Here is a 27062-nt window from a genome sequence, read left to right as displayed (position 1 = left end):
CTACCAAGCCTGTTCTGTCAACCTTAAGGCTTCTGGAGTTGATTTGGATACTCCTGTAATGTGTGCCCTTGTAATTTTTTATTACAGCAGGGACAGCAGCCAGCTGGCTGCATACTCCCCCGGCTCCAGCAGCTGTCCATCTCTCACAGATCTGGTGAGAACTCTGAGCTTCCCACCTCTCAAGAGTCTCAATGCTGACTGGCCAAGCAGGGGGCTATTGACAGGGAGGAGACATTTCTCCAGTTTCCCAGCTGTGACCCATGGCGCTCCCTCCCTTTGCAGGGTCTACGCAGGAGCTTGTCTGACCTCAGGCAGGCCATGCTGGGGAGCCTGCTGGCAGAGTCCTCAGACGCAGACAGGCTCCAATACATCTTGAAGGTGAGTATGGGCAGGAGCAGTTTTACCTTAGCACTGGGAGGAACTGGAAAGGCGAGACTGGAAAATCATTTTCCAGTTTGTCCTCCTAGCCTGCGTCCCAGTAGGCCCAGTCTAGACAGACAAAGACATATTGTGACAATCCTCTTCTTAAGCACTAGGATCAACAAATGAGATACTCCATCCTGAGCACAATGCCTCAGCCCCAGGGATGGGCGTGGGTTTATTTGCTCATCATGCGCACTGGTCTATTGATCCTGACCTGCTTCCTTTCCCCACAGTGTGTCAACTTCTGCATCAGGTCCAGTGTGTCCAGGATTGAAACAAGGCCATACGGAGCAGCAGAACCCCATTCTGATTCACCATCATCCTCCCTGAATTTGATGCCAGTGACCTCTGAGCTGAGCTCCCTGACTCCAGGGATAGGCAGGCTGGCTCCAACAGGTTGTAGGATCTGCAGCTGTGGGGGCTGAAGGTTGGGAGTGTTACTTTTGGGAAGGCAGAATCAGAGAAGGCAATGAATGCATCAATGCATCTTCTCCTGGTTAAGTGAAGACCCTCGGCCTTCAAAGAAAACTGTGTTCCCACACCTGCTCCCGCCAGGATCATACCTGGCCTTGAGTCCCTTCTTGTCCTCCTGGAGCAGCTGGAGGTGCAAGTCCTCATGGAGGGCCCTGCCCACATGCCTTTGCTCCAGGATCCTTTGGGGGCAGGAGGAGCTGAGAGTCTAGTTCTAGCTCCTCTCCCACAGTGGCTCTTGCAGAGAGACTTGGAGGAGAGACACTCCCGGCCCAGGGGAGATTGGGAGCTGACAATAGAATGCTGATGGATCCCCACCTCTCTTCCTTTCCATTAGAACTCAGCACAGTTCCCCAAACTACGGAATTTGGTGGCTCAGCTCAGACTCATAGACTTTAAGGTCAAAAGGGACCATTATGATCATCTAGTCTGATCCCCTGCACAGTGCAGGCCACAGAATCTCACCCACCCCTCTTAGAATAATCCTCTCACCTATGTCTCAGATATTGAAGCCTTCAAATACTTTGAAGGCCCCAACATGCAGAGAGTCCTTCAGCTGTGATCTGTGCCCAATGCTACAGAGGAAGGCGAAAAACCTCCAGGGCCTCTGCCAATCTACCCTGGAGGAAAATTCCTTCCCGACCCCAAATATGGCGATCAGCTAAACCCTGAGCATGTGGGCAAGACTCACCAGCCAGACACCCAGAAGTTCCCTATAGCAACTCCTATCATCCCTCCATTGACCTATTTCCAACTGATAATGAATGGTCAATTAGTTACCAAGATCATGTTATTTCATCCAACCATCCCCTTATCATAGAATCATAGAACTGGAAGAGACCTCAGAAGGTCGTCAAGTCCAGCTGTGACTGTCCATCAGTGAGCCAGTCAAAGACATTAGCCAGCTGGCCAAGGAAGGGATTTAATAGCTCTGCAAATTGCTGCTACACCACAGGTAAGGAAACCCAGCTGGAAAATAGAACTCAATAGAAGAGTGACACTGGCAGAAAACAGGTAACAGGACCTCTAAAGAAGTGATCTCTTGCCCCAACTAGAGGATGAGTCTGTGTCTCCTCCCCTTAAGTCAGTTTAGGATCCACGTCCCTCCTCAGGCACCAAAGATACCCCACTCACTGTAGAAAGCTATGCTATTCTATTGGGCTAGGGATGCAACCCAGTGGGAATGGAAGAACACAACCACCAAAACCAGACAGAGAAATCTTTTAAAGAAAAACTGCTAAAGAACAGCTGTCATAGGGAGATAGAAGGAATGGAGGCAGGAGCTCCATCTACAATGGGGTGGCAAGTTTCTAGCACTGAAGGTCTTTAGAGAAGATGCTGAGTCCATCCCAGGGTAATAGCTACCATTAACCCCTCAATTCCTGGGGGAATCCAAGTCTCTGACAGGTCCTTCTCTTTTTTTTGGGGGGGGGGGGGAGGAGGGAGAAGGGGCAGATAACTTTGCAATTCGCTGGTAGGAGCACTGTATTTCATTCCTATATAAAATAAAGAAAAATATTAGACTCGCTCAGCTCTAATACTAACATATTCTGACATCTTGTGGCAAGTCACTTAAGGGACACAGGTTATGTTTAAAACTGTAATGTATATTCTTACTTCGTTACTAACTCTGTGGGGGGTGGAGCATCTGTTGGGACTCTTGGGCTCTATCTCAGCTATGGAAGGGGAGTGTGGTCAAGTGGATTATAGCAGGAAGCAGATACATTTGGGTTCTATATAACAACATCAGAATGACAATACTGGGTCAGAACGGTGGTCGATCTAGCCCAGTATCCTGTCTTTCGACCATTAGCAATGCCAAGTGCTTCAGAAGGAATGAACAGAAAAGGCAATCACCAAATGATCCATCCCTTGTTGCCCATTCCCAGCTTCTGGCAAACAGAGGCTAGGGACACCATCCTGTCGTGAGAATCACAGGTCCGATGATGCATACCCAAGAGGGGAAGGACAGAACCAGGTGGACAGTTTTATCAAATAAAAATTATTTATTTATGACAGTGGTGAATTTATAGTATTTATTCCAAGATTTTTAATAGACCGTGTTAATAATGAATTTACAGTATTTATTATATTTATTCTATGGCTTCTAGTAAAACGTGTCAGAGATATAAGGATGGGAATGGCAAGGGGAATAGTCTCTAATCTTAAAATATCCAGCTACAGTAATTAAATAACAGTGATAACTACAAACTCTTATGTACTACCCAAAAACTACTACAACACTAAGCTTATACAACAGGAAAAAATCAAATCATACATACCAACTTACACAGCACACGGAACATTTCACAGTTATTGGTTCGGTTGCGAAGGCCTTGGTTACGCCCGAGAGTCGGGGGAGGTGGCTGGTCGGTTGATCAGGCCGGCAGCGCTTGGAAGTATACGAGAAGGCACACGCACGGTGGTACATGTGTTGCGAAGACCTCCTAGAGCGAACTGTGCCATGGGTATTTATCCCCAAATCTGCACATCGCTTTCCGGCGCTTGCATATTACCATATATGGCCCAATGGTCACCGAGTGGGGGGTCTGTGTCCCAGGGGTTGGGCCGAAACTGTGCAGGTTTCATGCGACCAGGTAAGCCCCGCAGTTCTCATGCCAAGGTGACAGGTGGGAGAGTCTGAGGCTATTTTCCCCTTTTCACACCTTCCCCTTTTCTAAAGGCAATGGTATGCAGGAAGGGTGCGGCCGGTTTCTCTCAAGGAGTCAAGAGCGGCCTGGCCAAACTTTTTTACTGCGGGGCAGTTTCTTTTCTCTAATACAGGGGTCTCCAAACTTTTCAGCCCGAGGGCCGCATTAACTATCAAACAGCAGTTCGGGGGCCGACTACACACTTGAGGTCCAAATAAAAAACAATCAAAACATGGATGTTGTTTTTAATTATTTATTTAATATTATTTTATTCAATTATTATTTAATAACACATTGATACACTACACATGAACACCTGTATTAGTGTGAATGGTGAAATTGTTTCCTGGATGCCAAAATAGCAGACATTTCTGGCTTTAGATTTGTTGTCCCTAACATCAACAGTGACCTGAGATTATCATCGGACAAGTTTGTTCTCAAATTGTTCTTCACGTATTTCATTCTTGAAAATGTTTGTTCACACAGGTATGTTGTTCCAAAGATTGAAAGGTACCTTGATGCAAAAGTTTTGACATTAGGAAAGTCTTCCTTGGGCAAAAACTGGTAAAAACCCACCAGTCCTATTTTGAACTTGTCCCTAAGGAGGTCATTTGCTTGCAACTCAATGACTTCCAGCTGCAGTTCATCTGGGCAACTGGCCACATCTGCTTCAAATGGGTTTTGAAACAATCTCACTTCTTCTGCCTTTGAATCCAAGTCAGAAAACCGCTGCTGAAACTGCAGCTGGAGGTCTTTGATGATCTCGCATGCAAATGACGTGGGGAACTCAGCTGTTGCTTCAGCCATGAAGACCTTGCACTGCTGAAAGTGCGTCAAGTTGTTGGCCTGTACTTGTTCCAAAAACAAGACAAGTTTGGATCTGAAGGCCTTTAGGTGGGTGTAAATTTCCGTAATTTTTTTTCCGTAGACAAAAAGGTCTCCACGGGCCGGATGAGAGGGCCTCGCGGGCCGCAGTTTGGAGACCCCTGCTCTAATACATCCCTGCCCAACCTGGTTGGTAGCCGTTGATGAAACTATCCTCCGTGAACATATTTCGTTCTTGTTGGAACCCTCTTATAGTTTGGGCCTTTCCACCATCCGCTGGCAAAGAGTTTCACAGGTTGACCATGAAGAAATAATTTCTTTTGTTTTAAATCTGCTGCCTATACATTTCATTGGGTGACTTTCTTATGCTATGTTAGTGAAGGAGTAAATAGCATTTCATTATTATATTTTTCTATAACTTTCATGATTTTTTAGACCTCTAATATTTTGCCCAACTTTCAGTCATTTTTTTTCCAACCTGAAAAGTCCCAGTCTTTTTAATTTCTCCTTATATGGAAGTTGTTCTTACCCCTAATCACTTCTGTTGCCCTTCTCTGTACCTTTTCCAAGTCCAATATATCTTTTTTTAGATGGGGTGACCAGATATACAGGCAGTATTCAAGATGTGGGCATGTCATTACTTTATATAGAGGCAAAATGATATTTTCTATCTTATCTATTCATTTCCTAATGATTCTTATATTTGGTTAGTTTTTTAGATTGCCATTCTACATTGAGCAGATGTTTTCAGAGAACTATCCACAATGATTCCAAGATCTCTTTTCAGGAGTAGTAACAGCCAATTTAGACCCCATGATTTTGTATTTATAATTGGGATATTTTTCTATGTGCATTATTTTGCATTTATCAACATTAAGTTCCACTTTTGCCATTATGTTGTGCAATCTCTAGTTTTGTGAGATCCCTTTGTTGCTCTTTGCAGTCTTCTTTTGACTTAGCATTTGCAAATTTTGCCAATACAATTATTCAAAATAGCTATTTCACTATTTATCCCCTTTTCAAGATCATTTATGAATAAGTTAAACAGCAGTGGTCCCAATACAGACCCCTGGAGCACACCATAATATAGTCCTACTCTTTCTCCCTCTATTTTTTTTTTTTGGCATATACGGCAATGTTTTCATAATCATCTAATGATCCTTCAATTACTTGAATGACAAGCCCTTTGTTTTCTTAATCACCCTGCCTCCCTCTGTTTAAAAACAAAAACTCCCTGCCTCAAGGCAAAACTGGGAGCAGGACAAGCTCTGTTGCAGTTAAGAGCTGCCTCTGGTGCCAGGACATGTATTTTAAGCAAACCTCAAGTATGAAACACAGGCTCAAACTTCAGAGGGGGCTACAGACCCTAACCTGCCTCAACTGGCACCCACACTTCTTTATAGAGCTAGAAAGCAACCATTTTCCCATTCAGCAAGCATTTTCAAGATTTGCTAAATTCTCTGAATCACAGTCCTGAGACTCTCTTGAATCCCAACAGAGAACCCAGACCACTAGGCTACACTCTTTCAGAGTATAACTGCACCATGAATATTTCATTTTTATATCAAGTTCCAGAGAGCTACTCTCTAAGGGTGTTTCTACATTGCAGGACTTAACTCGAAATAAGCTACGCAAATTGACCTCGTCAGTTGTGTATCTTATTTCGAAATAGGAAACATCTACCCAGCACTTATTTCGAAATAGAGCACTCTTCTTCCGACTTCTCTTATTCCTTGTACAATGAGGGTTACAGGAATCCGAGTAAGAAGTTCTCCAGCTTGGCAGTATTTTGACACTATTTCAAAATAACTGTCTGATGTGTAGACGCAGACTAAGTTATTGTGGAATAGCGCCAGTTATTGCGAAATAGTGTTGCAGTGTAGACATACCCTAAGAGCCTAGTGGTTAAGGCAACTCACTTATGTCAGATTCAAGTCCTTTCTTTTTCTCTCTCCTTGGCTGTGTCTAGACTACATGGCTCCATCGACGGAGCCATGTAGATGAGGGTTGTAGGCAAAGGGAAATGAAGCGACGATTTAAATAATCGCCGCTTCATTTAAATTTACATGGCTGCCGCGCTGAGCCGACAAACAGCTGATCAGCTGTTTGTCGGCTCAGTGCGCTAGTCTGGACGCTCCCCTGCCGACATCAAAGCCCTTTGTCGGCAGCCCCGGTAAACCTCATCCCACAAGGAATAACGGGGCTGCCGACAAAGGGCTTTGATGTCGGCAGGGGAGCGTCCAGACTAGCGCACTGAGCCGACAAACAGCTGATCAGCTGTTTGTCGGCTCAGCGCAGCAGCCATGTAAATTTAAATGAAGCGGCGATTATTTAAATCGTCGCTTCATTTCCCTTTGCCCAATAAACAAATCTACATGGCTCCGTCGACGGAGCCATGTAGTGTAGACGTACCCCTTGATCGGGATGTTAATTTGCAGGAAATTGACTAATTGAATAGTCAGTGCATTTTGCATCGACTATTTGACTGTCAATAGGATGCCTCACCCTTTGAAGTGTAGAAACAGCCCTAGGGCTGTTGCTACACTTTAAAGGCAAAAGTGCCACATAGAGCCCAGGGTCAGCTGGGGACTCCCTGCTGCCCCTGGGGTCTGTGAGGCACTTGCCACTTTGAAACGTTGTGAGAGCCTAGAGTCATGCTGCCCATGACATTTCAAAGCAGCAGCACCATGTGAAGCCTGGGATCAGCTAGGGAGTCCCCAGCTGACCCTGCGTTCCACGCGGTGCTGCTGCTTGAAATGCCTGGAGTAGCCTGACTCTGTGCTCTCGTGGTGGCGTTTCAAAGCAGCAGCACCAAGTGGAGCCTGGGGTCTGGCCCTAGGCTCCACGTGGCACTGCCACTTTGAAGTACCCCCTTCTGTCTCCCCCCCTTGCTGCCTCTTTCTGATAGAGGCAGGAAAGGAGAGGGGACTGACTAGTCAACAAGCTTGTCGACTATCCAATAACCAGTTGCTTATTGGATAGTGGACTAATCGACTAGTCCTTCACATCTCTACTCCTTGAACAGCACAGCATAGTATGCCAATGTTCAGTTTTCCAGAAGTTCCACAAACAGTGTCGTTAAGGACAGTGGTGGGCAGATTAGCATTACTGTAGGTAGGTGGTTTTGTAAGCACACCCTTTCATTTCCGAGGTTCGCTGCCTGGCCTGCTCCATAGGTGCAATATTAAACTCTCCTTGATAATTATTTCAAAGGCTCTGATCAGTGGTGCTGCATTTGGGGATATTTTCACATGAAGGTTGCTGTGTAAATGAGGTCCATTGTATTCCACTGCATTGCCACCTTTAGGAGTAAGGAAAGATAAGTCAAGACTTTGCAGAACATGGGCATCATTAGTAGCCTCACGGTAGCTGCTGGCAGTCTTAGGAACAGAATTTAAATCTGTGGAATTGCACGGAAGCAGTTTATTTGTAGTTGAAAGTCTGGTTGTTATTAATATTTTGATGTAGTGACCACTACCACAGACTTGGCACACTATGTAGTTGGCTCATAATATGCAATGAAACAGGCATAGAGTGAATATACTGCTTTCTGAATGGATAGAGTCAGTATGGGTTGAGAGTTTTATTAGGCCTAGAAGCAGGCTGTCCAGGCTGGAGTCTGTGGTCACTTTCCACCCCACCTGCTCATAGGTCAAGGGCTAGTTTGCTGGATCTGATGTTGTGTGTGCAGTTATCTTGAGTTGGCAAGATAGGAGACAAGCACTGGCAAAACACAGGGTAGCTGAAACCAGAGCCTCTTTCTGCAGGAGTCTGTCAAGACTATAGGACTTCAATTAGGGGAATATGTGCACAGTCACAGAGGTTGCCTACTCTTCCTCTATTTTGTAACTTTTAATGTTTCTTGTTATTATTTATGCCAATTACGTAAGTGCTTGATTCATCTTTATAACCGTCTATACACCATTCACAAGTTTGTCTGTCTTTTTTCCCCTTTAGCTTTTACGTTGTTCCAGGCAGGGCCTTTTCCTTTGGAAAGTGTATGCTGGTTATACATTCAGATGCTACTGCCATCTAACTGATAAACCTAAAACAAAAAGAGTCCTACCCAGAAACAACATTATTAAAGGTGCAAAGTGAAGATCTGCTAGAAATAACGTTGCCTACGTGTCACTAACAACTGCTTCAATTTCAGCCACAGAAAGCTCAAGTGTCAGACTTGAAACTGCTTAATCTGTAGCTATCTACCCCATTAACAACTTGCATCACCATGTATCTATGGGACCAGCAGTCTTGATTATTGTATTGTAATTTCTCTGTCACAGGGCATTGAGCAAGCCATTTCCATTACTTGCATTCTTCAGACGGGCCACCAGTTTCTTCCCTAGCCCCAGTTATCATACTCTTTCCCCTGCAACATCCAGAGGTTCTTCTCACCTAGATCCACAAGCTTCGAAGGGACAGCAAGGGTCTAATCAACCCCCTGCCAAGATGCAGGAGTTGCTGCATTAAACCATCTCAGACAGATGGCTATCCAGCCTCCTTTGGAAAACCTCCAGTGACAGACCTTCCACAACCTCCCAGGGCAGTCTGTTCCATTGGCCTACTGTTCTCACATTTAGGAAATCTTTCCTGAGATTTAATCCAAATCTGTTATGCTGGAGTTTGAACCCAGTGACTTTTGTCCTGCCCTCTGTGGCACGAGAGAACATTTTCCCACCTTTTATGGCTGCCTTCCAAGTATTTGAAGACCCCTATTGTACACCCTAAATCTCTTTTCCAAACTACAGATACCAAGTTCCTCAGCTTTTGCTCAGATGGCTTGCATTCCATCCCTGCAATCATCTTTGTCACTTGCCTCCGGATCCTTTCCAGTTTCTCTACCTCCTTTCTATAAATTGCTGACCAAAACTGAACATACTATTCCCATGAGGCCTACTGCAGAGACAACAGAGCATGTTCATAACCTTTTGCACTCTGATACAATAGCACTTTTCTGTTAAAGAGCTAAAAGAACAGCCATAGTGGGCCAGACCAAAGGTCTATCTAACCCAGTATCCTGTCTTCCAACAGCAGCCAATGCCAGGTGCCCCAGAAAAAAGCTTTTCAAATACAAACTGAGCCACCCATCACCCTCCTGAAGTAGGGAAAGGTTTTATCTTAAGGATAACAGATGTGCCAACAGAGCACATCAGCTAAGATCAACATCCAGAACTCCTAAGCCCCAGTCCTCTCCTCCAGTCACTAGTCCCAATGGAACAATATCTCCTACCCCCATCTCTACCTTACAAGAAAGAAAGGCAGTAGAAAAGCTGGAGAGTGTGACTTGCCTCACAACTCTCCCAACATACCTATACTTTGGGCCCAATCCTGACACAGGCAAACCACCCTTTCACATCAGTGAGAGTTTTGTCTCTCTCAGGACTGCTGGATTGAACCCATTTTTGAGGAAATGTAGACAAAGGAAAAGAACCATTGGGGAGGGAATGAAAGCCTGAAAAAAACCTGGAAAAGTATTCAGTGACAGTTCAAAGCCCTGCGCACGTAGGATGAAAGCCTTCTTGTGCGTAATAAATCTGAGAAGTGATTCAGTAATAGGTCGTACTTTGCAAGGAAGAACCCTGTAATTAATGCAACTAACGTCCATAAGAACCAATATAATTTAAAATACTGGTCGCTCAAATTACTTCTCTGCCTTTGGGCAGCCTTTACTGTGCACCCCACAAAAGTGTATTTTTAATTTAAAGAGAGGTATGCCATGATGCAGACCAGCCAGCGAGGTAACCTTATTGCACAGATTTACAGTTCTGTGAGTGATCTGAGAAGGTACAATGTACTATTGGTTTCTGATCCATACCGAAATGACTGGTCAAATGGAATGGGATAAAGCAAAGGGAGAAATGTTATTTTCAAGCTTTTAAGGAGGATGTTACTGGGCAGTGTCCTTTTCTTTTTATTATTAATAGCAGAGATGAGCCTGTTTTCTGAACTCAAAACACCCTTTATCTTTGGAGAAGTTTGGGATCCTGATTGGTACTTTTGTCACTAGGCTTGGACCTACTTCTAATTTGGATCTGTAGGAACCAGATAATTTAAGAGTTGTGGAAGCTTGTTGATTGTATAAACATACTGGATTCTTTACACTTTTTTTTAAGTGGGTTTCTATTTTGGTGCATGCGTCGTTTCCCCAAAATGCACTCTTTATTGAATTTACATACAGATTTGTCAGTGTCACAGGTGGACGGACCTTGGATAATGCTTAGCAAGTTAGAGGTAAAAATACTGCCACAAGTAGTAGTTAGAGGTACCACAACTTCCCAAAATTAAAAATGAAATCATCCCTGCTTCATCACACTTAGTTACTAGGACAAAACAGTTATAGACAACATGAAATACAGAAGAATACAAACTTCCTTAATTGCTTGGGCTGCTGTGCTATTAAACAGTTTTCAAGCAACTGAGGTCAGACCCTGGGGACCCATTGATAACACCACCAACAGATCATTTTTCTAAAGCAGACATTGCAAGAAGGTGGGTACTTAAACCCGGGAGGAAATGCCTGTGAAGAGAGTTCCGGGAGCTTAAGGAAGTTCAGTGGTCAAATGCCATGTATGACTCCTGAGCTGACACAAACAGTCATTGCACAGAGCTGGATGGAAAATTCCTAATGAGCCCAAATTTCAATGAAAACTGGAACAAAAAGTTTGAGCATGTTTGTGTGGCTATTTTGCGGTTTTCTTATCAGCTCTAATTAAACATTGCATGCTGGCTGGAAAAATTCAGTATTCTATCTTGAAAACTGAGGACAGTTTGTACAAGTGACTAGATCAGGTCAGAAAATAATTTCCCCTGAACTGGTTAAAAAATGTTTCAGTTTAATTAAACTTGATTTTTTGGCAGATTTCCATCTTCATCAAAAAGGCATTTTCCAACTAAACAGAAGTTGTGATGGAAACATTTTGACTAGCTCTACAAATAACTTTTTCCTTTCAGCTGTTTCACCATTAGTTGAAAGTGACTCATAATGTCAAACTAATTCCCTCTCCGTGGAGTCCCCCAAAAGAGTGAAAAAGATGGATAATCTCTGCCAAGTAGTGACAATTCTCTTTTCCCAAAGTTCAGAATAAGGTACCCCATACCCCTTCACACATGTAGAGGACAACACAGTTTAATCACTTCACCAGAACAGAAAGAGAACTTGCAGGACTGAAAGGTGACAGGACACCCACAACTGTGCATCGGCAGTGTGCTGATTATACTGTATTCACAATGTTTAGAAATGATTTCAAGAGGCCTCACATACACATTGTTCATACATTGGAGGCAAGGTAGATTCTTAAGGAAGATTGCGTCCCTCTGATCACTTAATGGTGACAGAGTTGCATGACTGGCCTCTCATGAAGAGTGATTTTTCCTCTTTAAGATCACCCATAACTGTCCTTACCTCATCGTTCCCACCGGTGAAACGATTTTCCCTGCAGTCCTCAGTTTTGTGATTGTAGTAGTTCAGGACAGTGATATAGTAAACTCAGGATTTGCTGGTGTGGCATTCGGACATCTCCTGCTCCATCAGTAGTGATAAATGTTTGGCTGCATGCATATTCGTATGCTCCCTCAGTATATTGTGCCAGCTCTGTGCAGGTAGCTTGCATAATAGACTTTATGAGAGCCCCCCAAAGACCACAGATTTCACTCTCTCTCTTTAGGCCAGCAAAAGAGTTAAGTAAGGCAGCCCAACATTTCTAAATATAAACAATTTATGATACACACTGTACGTATCCATCTTACGCAGTCAGGTCCCAAGAGTGTCGGACCAGATAAGTCCAACCTGTACTGTTATTTCTTTATTTAGGATAAGTCCATGGGCATTTCTAAGTTTGACTAATTTTTGCCAGTCATAGAAGCTAAACACACTTCTTGATTTATTAAGTATCTTCAAAAGTATTATGGGAAGGATACTAAACTTCCATGATTAAAGGACTGATTTTGGTTTTTACTAAGTGTGATAGTAATTTAACTCCACAAATACCCTCTCTGAAGAGAATGGACCAAGGCGCTAAGAATTAATTTTTATCATTAGTATCTTGCCATAAGCTTTTTTTGTCTAGTCAGTCATTCATGCATCTGTAGCCAGACAGGAACCCCCCTTGTAACATCCATTTTTGCTTGCCTGGAGCATACAGGGCACACAGAGCAGAAGGCCCAGGCTGTGTGACCATGAATGGCTGTAAACAGAGATATGCCAATTGCTGACCAAGAGGCTGCCAAGGAGTGCCCTTGACTTAACCTATATTGATACGAACACACATCTGTCCGCGGGGGGAGGAATCTCTCGCCCAGTAAAAAAAATGTCTAGTACTCACAATTTAGTTCTCTCTCTTGCAAGTGTAAATTAACTTGAAACTTGCTTGTAAGAACTGGCGCCACAAAGCGGACCAGTAGAATTTGGCCTCTTAGATAAGAAAGAGGATACGGGCCCCCAGGGGTATAAAGATGGGTCCAGCAGCACATTTTCTCTGAGTGTCAATCTACCATCTATCTGCTGGTCGGGTTAGGTGTTTGATCTCCCGAGGTTCCAAGGGGACTCCCACCTCGTATTTGTCTTTCCTAGGAATTGAGAGACCGGCCCTAGCCTGACACGCTGGAGTCGAGAGGCACAGAAAGGGGTAAAAATTGTACCTGGATGTGGTCCTTTGCTTAAGTATATATATACATAGTGTTAGAGCTCTTTAAAGATTAAGCTGTCACTTGGTACCATTATTTCTATTTTCTATCTTTACCTTTTTCCTGTAATCATTTTTAAGACCTATATATTTGCTAGCATTTAAGAAACAGAGCAATAGCCATTGTAACCATATGATTTATAAGCTTCTTTAATAAACCTGTAACTGTTTAAGCTTTAACCTGACTCCTTCAGTTGCTGTAATAGAACTAAGCACAATTTAAAAGAACTTCAGCCGGTCATAAAGGGACAGGCATAGGAAGAGCTTGGGCGTTTGGATCTGTGTCACTCCCAGGTGACAGATCCATTGGGGCACTTTTCAGCCTTCCCTAGGCTGCCCACTGCGAAGGAACCCCTGTGTTCTAGCAGCTAAAATCTAAGGTGTAATAAGCTCTTCCTATATAACGGGGCATCTGTTGGCCTGCTGGCCACCCTCTGCGACGGGACCCCGGTCCTAGCAGTAAAGACACGGACGTTAAACCTTTTCTCGGAATCATACACACACACACTGCCCTGACCGTCGGCTGACAGCATCTCGGATTGTTACACAGCAATATTAAACTTTTCTATAGTCAGTTTTGAAACTTGAGCAGCACTGCTAACTCCAATTATATATTGAGCAGTCAGTTCAAATCCTAAATCATGAGGTTTATTTGTTCCAAAATTTGTTATTCATTATGACAACTCTGGATATTCTTGATATCTGTATCAATATCCAGACTAACTCATGTTTAAAAGTCTTGTCCTCAAGGATTTCTGGTGGTAAAGAGTTCCACAGCTTTAACAGGAGGTTCTGTAAAACATGTGGTTCCTATTTGAATTCCAACCTGGGTACATGTGCAGCATGTGCTTGAGATCAAAGATTTCTCTGCACTGTCACTTTCCTGCTCCAAACTGAATGTATAAGAGGCAGCACAGACTGACATCTTTCCAGTTCTGCTCTTACCACAAAACATGATCTGAAGAGGGTGGGTAGTGGAATGCAGACAGGGACCACACATCTCAAAGACCTGCCAGTACTGGAAGATAACCTCTCCATTTTTTTCTTTGAGTGCTGGTCCCAATGTGTGTGTCTGCACTGCAATGTAATTCCAGAGTCAGTGGGTCTCAGCTCAGCAGACCTGTGTTTCTGCCTGCAGTGACCTCTCTTCGTGGTTTTGCATGCAGATTTGAAGTCTCTAATGGGGGGGCGGGGCCCTCTGGGCCTAATACACCTTAGAATCATAGAATCCTAGGACTGGAAAGGATCTCGAGAGGTCATAGAGTCCAGTCCCCTGACCTCATGGCAGGACTAAATACTATCTAAACCATCCCTTATAGACATTTATCTAACCTACTCTTAAATGTCTCCAGAGATGGGGATTCCACAACCTCCCTGGGCAATTTATTCCAGTGTTTGACTACCCTGACAGTTAGGAACTTTTTCCTAATGTCCAACCTCAACCTCCCTTGCTGCAGTTTAAGCCCATTGCTTCTTGTTCTATCCTCAGAGGCCAAGATGAACAAATTTTCTCCCTCCTCCTCATGACACCCTTTTAGATACCTGAAAACAGCTATCATGTCCCCCCCTCAGTCTTCTCTTTTCTAAACTAAACAAACCCAATTCTTTCAGCCTTCCTTCATAGGTCATGTTCTCTAGACCTTTAATCATTCTTGTTGCTCTTCTCTGGGCCCTCTCCAATTTCTCCACATCTTTCTTGAAATGCGGTGCCCAGAACTGGACACAATACTCCAACTGAGGCCTAACCAGCGCAGAGTAGAGCGAAAGAATGACTTCTTGTGTCTTGCTCACAACACACCTGTTAATGCATCCTCGAATCATGTTTGCTTTTTTTGCAACAGCATCACACTGCTGACTTATTCAGCTTGTGGTCCACTGTAACCCCTAGATCCCTTTCTGCCGTACTCCTTCCCAGACAGTCGCTTCCCATTCTGTATGTATGAAACTGATTGTTTCTTCCTAAGTGGAGCACTTTGCATTTGTCTTTATTAAACTTCATCCTGTTTACCTCAGACCATTTCTCCAATTTGTCCAGGTCATTTTGAATTCTGACCCTATCCTCCAGATTAGTCGCAAACCCTCCCAAATTGGTATCATCTGCAAACTTAATAAGTGTACTTTCTATGCCAATCTAAATCATTGATATTGATATTGGCATAGAATAGGCTTTGAAGAGAGCTGGTCCCAAAACAGACCCCTGCGGAACCCCACTTGTTATACCTTTCTAGCAGGATTGTGAACCATTAATAACTACTCTCTGAGTACGGTTATCCAGTCAGTTATGCACCCACCTTATAGTAGCCCCATCTAAATTGTATTTGCCTAGTTTATTGATAAGAATATCATGCAAAACCATATCAAATGCCTTACTAAAGTCTAGGTGTACACATCCACCGCTTCTCTCTTATCCACAAGACTCATTATCCTATCAAAGAAAGCTATCACATTGGTTTGACATGATTTGTTCCTTACAAATCCATGCTGGCTGTTCCCTATCACCTTACCACCTTCCAAGTGTTTACAAATGATCTCCTTAATTACTTGCTCCGTTATCTTCCCTGGCACAGAAGTTAAACTAACTGGTCTGTAGTTTCCTGGGTTGTTCTTATTTCCCTTTTTATAAATGGGCACTATATTTGCCCTTTTCTAGTCTTCTGGAATCTCTCGTCTCCCATGATTTTCCAAAGATGATAGCTAGAGGCTCAGATACCTCTTCTATCAGCTCCTTGAGTATTCTAGGATGCATTTCATCAGGCCTTGGTGACTTGCAGGCATCTAACTTTTCTAGGCGATTTTTAACTTGTTCTTTTTTTATTTTATCTTCTAAACCTACTAGCATTCACTATGTTAGGCATTTCTTCAGACTTCTCAGTGAAGACCAAAACAAAGAAGTCATTAAGCATCTCTGCCATTTCCAAGTTTCCTGTTACTCCCTCCTCACTGACCAGTGGGCCTACCCTGCTAATGTATTTATAAAAAGTCTTCTTGTTTCCCTTTATTCCCATACCTAGTTTGAGCTCATTTTGTGCCTTTGCCTTTCTAATCTTGCCCCTGCATTCCTGTGTTGTTTGCCTATATTCATCCTTTGTAATTTGTTCTACTTTCCATTTTTTATAGGACTCCATTTTTATTTTTAGATCATGCAAGATCTCATGGTTAAGCCAAGGTGGTCTTTTACCATATTTTCTATCTTTCCGACACAGCGGAATAGCTTGCCTTGATACAGCAAGACTAAAAGAATGCAATAAAAAAGACTAAAAGAGTACTTGATTTGTGTATAAAATACCTTCATGGGAAGAAAATACTAGAGGATGCTTTAACCCTCTCCTCTCCATACAATAAAAGACATATAAAGATCCAATAATTGGAAGTCAAAGACAAAAATTACATTAGAAACAAAGCATAATTTTTGATGGATTTTTAGATTAACCATTAGAAAAAACTATCAAGGGAAATAGTGATTTCTGCATTTCGATGTCTTCACAGCAAGACTGGATGTTTTTCTTGATTACATGCTTTAGTCAAAAATATATTACTCGTCTCAATAAAAGGGTAATTGGGTGAAGTTATATGATCTGTGTTATTTATAAAGCAGACTAGATGGTCTCATTGTCCCAGGTCTGAAAATCACTGCTCAGTGCTTTAAATTAAGGAGATTCTGCAAACTGGCTCTATCCAAAAAGTTCATAATTTATCTGGACTTGCGAAACAGTAAACAGACTTTTTTAAAAAAATGAATAAATCTTTTAAACATCCAAATCACTTACAGTAATATTCACTCCATAGTATAGATCCTTGCACTTGTCCTCTCTGCACTGGAATTAATTTCACCACAGTTGAAAAGTGTAAGATTGAAAGTTACAACTTCAAAACTTGATTGACATCCAATTTACAGTGTGTTCTGTGACATGATTCCAATCCTAAAACATTTGAAGTCAATGGTATAAACTCATGTGGGCAAGGACTGCTTGTATAAATAAAGGGTTTGCATAATCAGGCTCATGTTTACACAGCACTGAACATACTGGTCACTTCCTAATTTAAGTCTTGATTCATCAAGGTATTAATCATGTGCCTAACTTTACACATGCATCCTAGTCTCACTGACTTCAACCTGCTGACATTTAGGCACTTCCTTAACTACTTTGCTGAATCCTGACCTTACCAGTACATACCAAAGCCAATGCTCAGAGTTCCGTGTGATGTTATCTGCTATCAGGGTTTCAATAGCAAAACACAAAGCTAAGGTAATTCCTATTTTGTGTATTTATAATGTTGGCTATCATAGGAAAAAATAACAAGGTCTTAGCAGTCTAAGACTTTTCAATCCACATTTAAACAGTGAACATTTCATGATGCCAAAAAGAAAAATCAGATTCTCTAATTAAAGAGACCATAAAGATCCTGTTTACACAGACAGGACTCTCATATAAATCATATCTAATGTTACACAATAAGGAGTCACTGCTACTTCATGCACAAGTCAAAATCAAAACTCTGAGGTTGTAACATTGTACTCATGGTGTCTTCTCCAAATACTCCAAGCATTTTGTCTCATGAAGGGTAACAGGTTCTAGTTTTCTTGTGTCTATCTTTTAGACACTTTTTTTTTGTATGCCTGTGCTGTAAAGTCTCACTTTCCAGGTGACAAGTGAAAGTAAATCAATTTTTTCAAGAAGGAATTAAAATGGTCCTCTTCTACCACGTTTACTCTTGAGGTGACCAGCTGAACGCCTAAGTTGTTTCCTCTCCAGATGATGTTGCTTTTCAGCTTCCTGCTGTTTCTTCTGTTGCCCTGACTAAAATATTTACAAAATAGACTTTGAGTTAGAATTCCAAATGTCCCAGAAAATTAGTACAACATTAACAACATCAGGAAAGTTTCTAAACTACGTGTAGTAAAAACTGCACAGTTCCAGACATAACATGAAAAGGAATAAGATAATCTATGTACAATATTTACAGTTTACAAAAACTTCCCCATTAAAACTGCCAAGCAGCCAGGTACCACAGAAATTTAAGCTTATTTTATTTTATTTTAACACAAATTCATGCAATGTAGATAGAGTAGATTTATTATACATGAATCCATAATGTTAATTGAGCACAAAAGCTATGTTTTCATCACATAACTCTAATGGTAAAAATGTTATCATTAAGGTTAAGTTACAGCAGTTTCAGAGGTACAGCTGTGTTAGTCAGTATCTGCAAAAACAAGGAGAAGTCCTATGGCATTTTAAGGGATTAAGCTTTTGTGGGTAAAACCCACTTCATCAGATGAATTGGAATGGAAGTTAAAGAAGCAGGAGTATATATAGGGAAGAAGTTGTTTTTGTTAATGAAGCTATTCAAGTCAGGGTAGAAATGGGCCATTCATAAAATTTGGTCTGGAGATGAGACTATTCAGAGAGGGGAAATTGCTTTGCAATCTGTTAACCAGTTGAGATCCTTATTTAGCCCTAAATTGATAATGCTGAATTTTCAAAAAGCAATTTCCACTTTCTGAACAGCTGGTTAACAGAAGTTTGTTCGGTATGGCATCTTTAAGATCTGGCACTGCAGCTTTAAAATGTGGTTTATTTTAGAAGCAAAATGCAGGACAATGTAGCACTTTTAGAGGCACACAGTTTCATGGTTAAAAAATCTTCACTCTTTGTTTTCCAAGACTTGTGCCTCTTAATTTTGACAGTCTGAACTCAAAATTATTTACATTCCAAACGTACGTAAAAGATTTTTAATTTGTTACTTCTACTCCAAAATGGAGAAACTGTTTATAGTTCATTGCAGGCTTCCACATGTTCTATTCTACCTACTCAAGTTCGAGCCCAGAACAGTTTGTTCCTATGTTGGCTAAAGATGGCTATCACATTAGGTCTTTACATGAAAAGTGAAAATCCCAAGAAGCCCTAATGAGTTTGTTTCATTTTGTACTAGAAGACTTACCAAGCATTGTTCAGGTCCTTAACTCAATTAATTTGGGGGTTTTTTTTGGAGGGAAATGAAAATGTATGCGCTTCATTAAAATCATTGCTCTGGGGTGGGGCTGAGAATGAGGGATTCAGTACAAAGGCTGTCTTGGAGAGAGAGAGGACTACCCCAGCCCACTGTCATTGCAGCAGCTTTGGGGCCAGGTGAGAAGTACCTCTTGATGGCTGCTGCACTCTGGCAGGCACACCTGGGGGAAGGGTGCATGTCTCTTGGCTGAGATAGACCCAGGTTAGGCTGGGTGGGGACCACAGAAGGACCACTTATCCCCCAGCTATGAAGAACACTAGAAGGACAGCCCTGAAGAAAACCCAGTGTAAGTTAATTCAGTAAAAAATTATCTGAACCACTTTGTTTTTCATTTCTCTTCGCTATCCTGCAACAACACTGCAAACAACTGGAACTGAAAGGCACTTGACTATATTGTGGACCCCACGGTAAAAACAATAGAAAGTAGGGATGTTAAAAATCATGCAATAGGGTAAACCAGGTAACCACTGAAGATCTCAGCGGTGACATGTGCTGCAGGCTCTGCAGTAGAAAGCTTAGCAGAACCTGTAGCAAAGCGTCCTCATGAGTAGGCTGCCAGCCCCGGCTGGCCTGGCTCCCAGGGAGGTGGTTTCACTGTGGCAGCTGTTGCCTGCCCAGCTCCTGGTGAGAGGCTTCACTGAGGCAGCAAAGTCTCCTCCCCAGGAGCACAGGCAGCAGCCCTTGCTCCCCTGGCTCCTGGGGAGGAGCCTTCACTGCCCTGCCACAGCAAAGCCACCTCCAGGAGGCTGAGTGTAACTGACACCATTAACCATAAGCATCCACGTATTGGTTAAACAGTAGTTATCTACACTCTCACATCCCCGATGGACAGACAGACTATCCTGGAAATGCTAGGAGATAAAGGGGGGCAAAGGAGAATTGGGATTTGAAAGAAAGTGGATAGCACAGAGCTACTAAGGTACCCAAACCTGTTCAGCCCCCAAATCCCGTTAATACACAAGGACTTAAAAATAAAAAACCCAGCCACAATAGGTAAGATGACAATGTATCATAATGATACTCAATAAATCCAAGGTGTACACACAACTTGAATACTGTATGCAGAATAAAAGGATTTGGACTGTTCAGTTTGGAAAAGTGATGGCTAACCTGGGTATGATAGAGGTCTATAAAATCATGACTGGTGTGGAGAAAGTGAATATGGAATTGTTATTTACCCCCTCACATAATACGAAAATCCAGGGTAAACCAAGAAAATTAATAGGCAGCAGGTTAAAAAAACAACCCCAAACCAAAAAAAAAAAAAAAAAAAAAAAAAAAAAACCCCAAAGCAAGTACTACTTCACAAAATGCACTGTCGACCCATAGAACTCACTGCCAGTGGATGTTGTGAAAGCCAAAAATATAACTGGGTTAAAAAAAGAATTAGCTAAGTTCATGGAGTAGAGGTGCACTAATGACAAGACAGTCAGAAATGCAACCCCAAGCTCAGAGTATCCTTAAAGCCTCTAACTTCCAGAAGCTGAAAGTGGATAGCTGGGTCTGGGTCACTCAAGTTTCCTGTCCTCTTAATTCCCTTTGAAGCACATGGCTTTTGCCACTGTGGGAAGACAGGATGATAGGCCAAACGGACCACTGGTCTGACCTTGTAGAGCAGTTCCTATGAAAGGCTATGAATTACTCTTTTGCCTTCTTCCAAAGAGACATCATATCTACACCTAAAACCTTGGAGATGGGGCAATTACAAGCACAAGTTAATGATAATTCTAGAAGCATTAAACTTCCGCTAGCCTTGCCAAATGCATTCTCTTCATCTTTTGAAAAGACCACATCATATGACATGGCTCCTTTCCAGCCCTACTTTTTTTCTGCTCCCATGGACTACAGTAGGATTGGCTCAGGGAAAAAGAGGAATTTTTCATTCCATCTTACTTTTCTTCATCTCTCTTCTCCCCACATAACAGTGTGGGGGCCCACGTTAACTGAACTATTTGTCATATTTACTGTTAACAAGACCTCTATTGTTGTAAGTCATGTACATTTGTATATTTATTAAAGCAACCACATTGAGATGAACTGTTAAATGAGTCACTTGCAACAGAATAAGAAAAATAATATACTGATTCTGTTGGGATCAAATCCAGAATAGCATTTTGAACTATTCCCAAATCTTTCCCTCTTCCCACCCCCAATCTTTATGGAAGCTGATCTTTCCTTTGTTCACCATCATCAACTGTAGGAAGCATTCTGTCTCAGTGTTTTCTAATTTAAAGCTACCATAAAAGAGTATGTTTCGGAAGCCCTGCAAAGTTCATTTAATTAGCTCAAAGGAGCTACTGTATCAATGACAGCTGCTGTTAAAGGTCCTGAAATGGTGATCCTTCACAGAGCTGCACTGGAATCTGAGACTTATTCCTCAGTCCACAGTGAATACAGTGACTACAATGTAGCTGAGAAAAGCTTTTGAAAAATTTGTGACAGAAAGTTCAATAAGAAATTCCAATGACTGATGTACTCTTGTGTCCCAACTAGCCAAAGTGGTACATTCTAATACAGGTTGAACCTCTGTAATCCAGGATTCCCTGGTCCAGCAACATCCATCATCCGGCAGGACCACAGATATTCCAGAGAGTCCTACTGGATGGCTGGTGCCTTGGCTCCCCGCTGGTGTGCTGCCCAGCATGCCACAACCAGGCAGGCAGGCACAACCCAGTGGAGCAGCCTGGCAGTGCCAGGAGCCCAGCATGAAGCAAGCTGGAATACCCAGCATAGCAGGGAAGGAGGTGGGAGGACTGGCAAGGCAGTGAGGCTGGTGGCAAAGGGGAGCTGGCCAGGAGACTGGTCCAGGGCTTGCGGGGAGCCAGTAGCTGAGAAGCCAGATATGACCTCCCTTGGTCTGGCAAAATCCCTTATCCTGCACTGGAAAGGTCCCGAGGGTGCTGAACCAGGAAGATTCAACCTGTAACTATTTAAGATATTCTCCCACACTACTGCAGTTTTACTTCTATAATGTTAACTAATTGAAAATACTGAACAGAAATGGATCTGATCAATATGAGGCACCCATCACTAATGATTCAAGACTGTAAGTTACAGAACAGAATCATCACTTTTCGGCATCATGGGCATTTTTGTCTAGGACTCAAATTTATTGATCTAACCCAGGACTGAGAGAACTGACAAGGTGCTAGCACGGGATTATATGGTTACAGATAAGCTAAAAAAGGGAACTGGTGTTTGCCACCAGAAAAGGAATTGGGTGGGGCTACCTACACGAGGCTATGCAAAAAAAAAAAAGCAAAAGTGCTGTCAGATAGTCAAGAAATCAAGAGGGACATCTATTTCAGATGGCTTTAGGGCTTTCTGTTTTTTCAGGTGACAAATTTACCGTAATGTTTTAACTTACCTTTTTTAATTTGAATGTCATTTGTTTGCTGCCTACAGTGGTATCAGATACACTGAGTATGCCAAGCTTTTCTTCAAGCTTCAAGCGATCTCCAAGAGTTTTTCTGAAGAAAACAATTAAAGAAAAGTCTTTGTCTATTCTTGTTACTATCATATTGCTATTGTAAAGACCAATAAAACAAAGGAAATCATAAACTCTACAAAACAATTAAATCCTATAACTTGCAAAAAATGGGGTTGTACCTCTTTCATTCTGCACACAATTACTAAGCAACATATGCAGTCAATGCAAATGAAAAGTTTCTGTTATTCTCTTAAAGTATTGCTCACTGTTCATGCATTTTTCAACTTCAGCCTTTAAAAAACAATAAATTCAGGCCCTAGTTAAGACACCAACCAGACTCAATTAGATCATGCCATCTCACTGAACCAACATGTGCTGTGTCAGCAGTTTTCTATGGAATATCTGGAGCGGCCAGTAGCAAACAAGTTGCAGTACATACACTAGAAAGAAAAATATATTCATTTTTTAAAGCAACCTTAGTTTCTAAAGCCAGAAACACTTTCTACCACAAAAGACTACAATTTATTTTGAAAACGTACCCCATTACAACTGGTATTTCTGACTCCTCTACCTGTAGCATCTACTCATTCGATTAAAATAACGTTTTTGATATTGTCAGTATGGGAGCTCAATATAAATCACTCTAAAAAGTAGCTTCATCCTACTTCAATATCAGGAGAAAATACTGTACACTTACTACAGGTTTACATTTATAAATTGAATCAACCCCCATGAATCTGCACTAATGTATGGAAGATTTTTTTCTGACTTAGCATGACAGACCATGATTCCAGAAGGAGCTCTATGTGGACAAGCCCCTTCTACCACTGGCACTTAGTGTTTGTTTCCACAACAGGGAGATCAATGCTGCGGTGGATTTATTGAAGACCTTCTAAATTGACTGCAGACCGCTCTTCCGTTGACTCCAGTACTCCTTAGGAACAAGATATACAGTAAAACTCCGTTGGTCCGGCATCTGATGGTCCAGCACTCCTGATGTTCCGGCACCATCAGGAACCCGGAAGTGCTCTGGGCAGCCGGACCATTGGAGCTGCTCTGCCCCCGGCTTCCTCGATTCAGCCGCTGCTAAAACTGACCGGCGGCTGAATCGGGGAAGCCAGGGGCAGAGCAGCTGGAGTGCTGCCGGGTAGGTCCCATAGCGCTGCCCCTCGGGGCTGCAGGACCAACCTGGCAGCACCCCAGCTGTCCCAGATTCAGCCGCTGCTGAAACTGACCAGCGGCTGACTCCAGGAAGCCCAAAGCAGAGCTGCTCTGCCCCGGGCTTCCTGGAGTCAGCTGCTGGTCAGTTTCAGCAGCAGCTGACTTGGGGACACCTGGGCAGAGCAGCTGGGGTGCTGTTAGGTTGGTCCAGTAGCGCCGCTCCTCGGCGCTGAGGGACCAACCCGGCAGCACCCCAGCTGCTCTGCCACAGGCATCCCCAATTCAGCCACTGCTGAAACTGACCAGCAGCGGCTGAATGGGGATGCCTGGGGCAGAGCTGGACTATCGGAAGGGGGGGCTATGAGGGGTCTGAGGTGGCATCCCTCCACCCCACCCCAAACCCCTCATAGCCTCCCCCTCTGAAAGTCCGGCATATCTGATAATCCGGTACCCCCTGGGTCCTAAACGTGCCGGATTATCGGAAGTTTACTGTATAAGGCGAGTCAAAAGGAGAGATTCTTTTGTCAATCTAGCATGATGTAGACACTGCAATAAGTCAACCTAGCCTATGTCAACTACATGTTATTCAGATAGCTGAAAGTGCTTAACGTAACCCCATAGTGTAGACCTGCCTGTAGAGTCTAGGCTCTTTGAGGTAAGGGCTGTGTCCATTATGTATCTGCACAGTCCCTAGCAAAATGAGGCATTGATCCAGGATTGGGGCCCTATATAGTACAACAGTACTGTCATGCTAACTGCAAACAGGACAGGGCCTAAATGACCAATCAGTAAGGAAGATGGAACTTCATTATGTAATATGCAACATTTAGTGTGACAATTATAATTTACTTTTAAATAGGCTGAGTTATAAATGCTCTAACATAACTGTAATGAAGTCTTAAATTGTTAAGATTTCAACAAAGATGCAATAGTGAGATGGAGAGAGACTGTCTTGTTTGTGCAAATTATTACAGAAATGTATTACTGATGCATATATTTCACAGATTAATTTTATGAAGGGAAACACAGATAATCATAAACATATCTGTGAAAAGCAGTCACAGATCACTGAAACTTCTGAGGATCAAGGGGCTGAAAGACCAGGCCCTTAGTATGGTGCCAGGGAGTTTGTAGGATCTTGGTTAAGTAGTAATTTATATATATGAAAGGCTTTTTTATATGAACTATGCAAAATTACTGTCAATAATTACTTTTCTCCCATGACTAGGTATTTTGACTCTGGTTTTCCTCCAATATATTTTTCAGTGAGAACTTGTAAAAACTTGTGCTATTTGAGAAGACAAGCTAAGCCTCAGAGCTAACTATGGCAGGAGATCAGTCACTAACAGTGTAGCGGGTGAAGCTCACTTTTCTCCCCTTTGAAAGTGAATGAGAGAAATGTGGCTACTACCCAGCAATTCTCTGGTCGACTACTTGCATGGTGCTTCCGTCAGAGGAAAAGGAACGTAGAGAGATGTGCCTGCATATATGCACTCACACAAATACTGCTTAAACATCTAAGTTGCAAGATACAACACCACCATCCATAAGGAAGGGAAAGGAAACATACTTTTTATTTCCTTCAAAAACATGGCCCAATGGATACACAAAGAGTACAGTTACATTTTTTTTATTATTTATATCACCATAGCACCTAGGATTCCCAGACATGGACCAGGATCCCATCCTGCTAGGCTTTGTACTTGGACAGAAAAAAAAAAGATTGATTGTAAGCTCTTTGTTTCTTTCCCAAAGTGTAAGACAAGAGACAGCAGATGGATACAGACAGGAGAGCACAAGGAAACAATGAAACACTACTCGTCAGCACAATAAACCACAGGTGTCATGAGATCAACATATTTGTTGCATTTTTGTAGGCATCAGAGCAGAGGGAGTTAAGTAGGAAGCAACGGAGAAAACACAAAGGTGCTATTTGAAACTTTTAGTAAGTGGATGATGGAGGTTGCCACAGACAGGTCAATACCTTGACAGAGAATGAAAGATGGGGTGGGGGGGATACATTCGGAAGGACTTAAAAGTGAAGATGAAAGGCTTATGTTTCATGAAGAGAGAAAGCGTGGAGCAGAGTCAAAGCACTGTGGTAGGAAAATGATCTTTGCAGCAGCACTCTCAATAGATACGAGTCCTGCCGTGTGCCATTTATCAAGCCTGGTGAAAGGTATGTTGCAGTAATAAAGATGCAATATGTTCTATGATGAGGACCTGGATGAGAGTTTAAGCTGTGTGAGATTGGTAGGAAAGGTCATAGTTTAAGAGATATTACTCAGAAAGAGTCTGCAAGATTTGGACATGTCCTCATGTGCATGCTGAGTCGAAGAGGACACCCAGGTTGTGGGCCTGAGCAACAGGCAGAATGTTGGTGTTTTCTAACTAGGGGTGTTAAGATAGTGTAATTGAATAGTCCTGTAACCACATGAAATCTTAGAGGTTACATGACTATTCAACAGTCTTCCAGGGGCAGGGCAGGCAGCCAGTGCACTCCCAGCCCTACTCCTGGGGAACTTCCTGCCACCCTGTGCTGCTGCTTCTGCATCACAGGCAACAGCATGGGGTTGCAGGCAGGGGCTGGTCTGCAAGGAGAGCCAGTTTAAAGGCCAGCTCCCTGTGCATAGCGGCTGCCTGCTGCTCCATGCTGCTGTCTCTGAGTTCCCCACAGACAGAGAATGCTCTACCTCCTGTGGACCAGCTTCTGTCCACAAGGAGCCTGCGTCTGCTGCAGACAGAGGCTGGTTCGGCAGCAGCTCCTGTCCACGGACAGCTTGGACTCCCTGTGGACAGGGATTATTGCAGGGGACCAGCCTCTGTCCGCGGTTGGCTAAGGCTCGTTGCAGACAGAGGCTGTTCCATGGGCGACGGAGCAGCCTCTTTCCATGGCCAGCCTGGGCCGGAGGCTGCTTCCCCCCCCTGCATGCTGTTGCCTCTGATAAAAGCAGCAGCACAGTGTGGAGGGACACTGCAGAGCTGGTTCTAGGGGGAAACAGCTTTTAAGCCAGCTCCTGCTTGCTCCACATCACTGCCTCCTACAGAGGCAGCAAGAGGGGTGCAGGTAGGTCTGCGAAACCAGCACACGCAGGGAGCCTGCTTGCAAGCCAACTCCCGAAGCATATCGGCTCCTGCCTGCCCCCTCACCCTCCATGCTGCTGCCTCTGTTTCAGAGGCAGCAGCATGGGGGGCAGGCAGAGCCAGTGATTGTGGGGAACATGCTTAAAGCCAGCTCCTCGTGGGCACTGGCTCTTACTCCCCTACCCCTGGTGATACAGAGGCAGTGGGAGGCGGGGAAGAGGGAGTGCATGCAGTCAATAAGATTAACTTGTTGACATCTCTATTTTCAACATGACCAATAAAGATAGCAGCAGGAAGGGTTTTGGTTGTTTTGCATGATTT

At 43.1% G+C, this 27062-nt stretch overlaps 1 protein-coding gene across 1 annotated transcript in view; it reads right to left on the bottom strand.

Moving 5' to 3' along the window:
- Positions 1 to 13677: 13677 nt before the first annotated feature.
- Positions 13678 to 27062, bottom strand: part of NOL10 (nucleolar protein 10) — a 94327-nt gene continuing 80942 nt past the window's right edge. The window contains exons 20-21 of the mRNA XM_075923499.2: positions 22434 to 22536; positions 13678 to 17850 (exon numbers count right to left, since the gene is read on the bottom strand). Coding sequence (XP_075779614.1) covers positions 17734 to 17850; positions 22434 to 22536 — 220 coding nt within the window. The 3' untranslated portion in view covers positions 13678 to 17733. The remainder of the gene's footprint in view (positions 17851 to 22433; positions 22537 to 27062) is intronic.

This window comes from Pelodiscus sinensis, chromosome 3 (genome assembly GCF_052426305.1).
Source record: "Pelodiscus sinensis isolate ZL-2025 chromosome 3, ASM5242630v1, whole genome shotgun sequence".
In the NCBI taxonomy this organism is placed as follows: domain Eukaryota; kingdom Metazoa; phylum Chordata; order Testudines; family Trionychidae; genus Pelodiscus; species Pelodiscus sinensis.
This window is presented reverse-complemented; position numbering and strand designations above follow the sequence as displayed.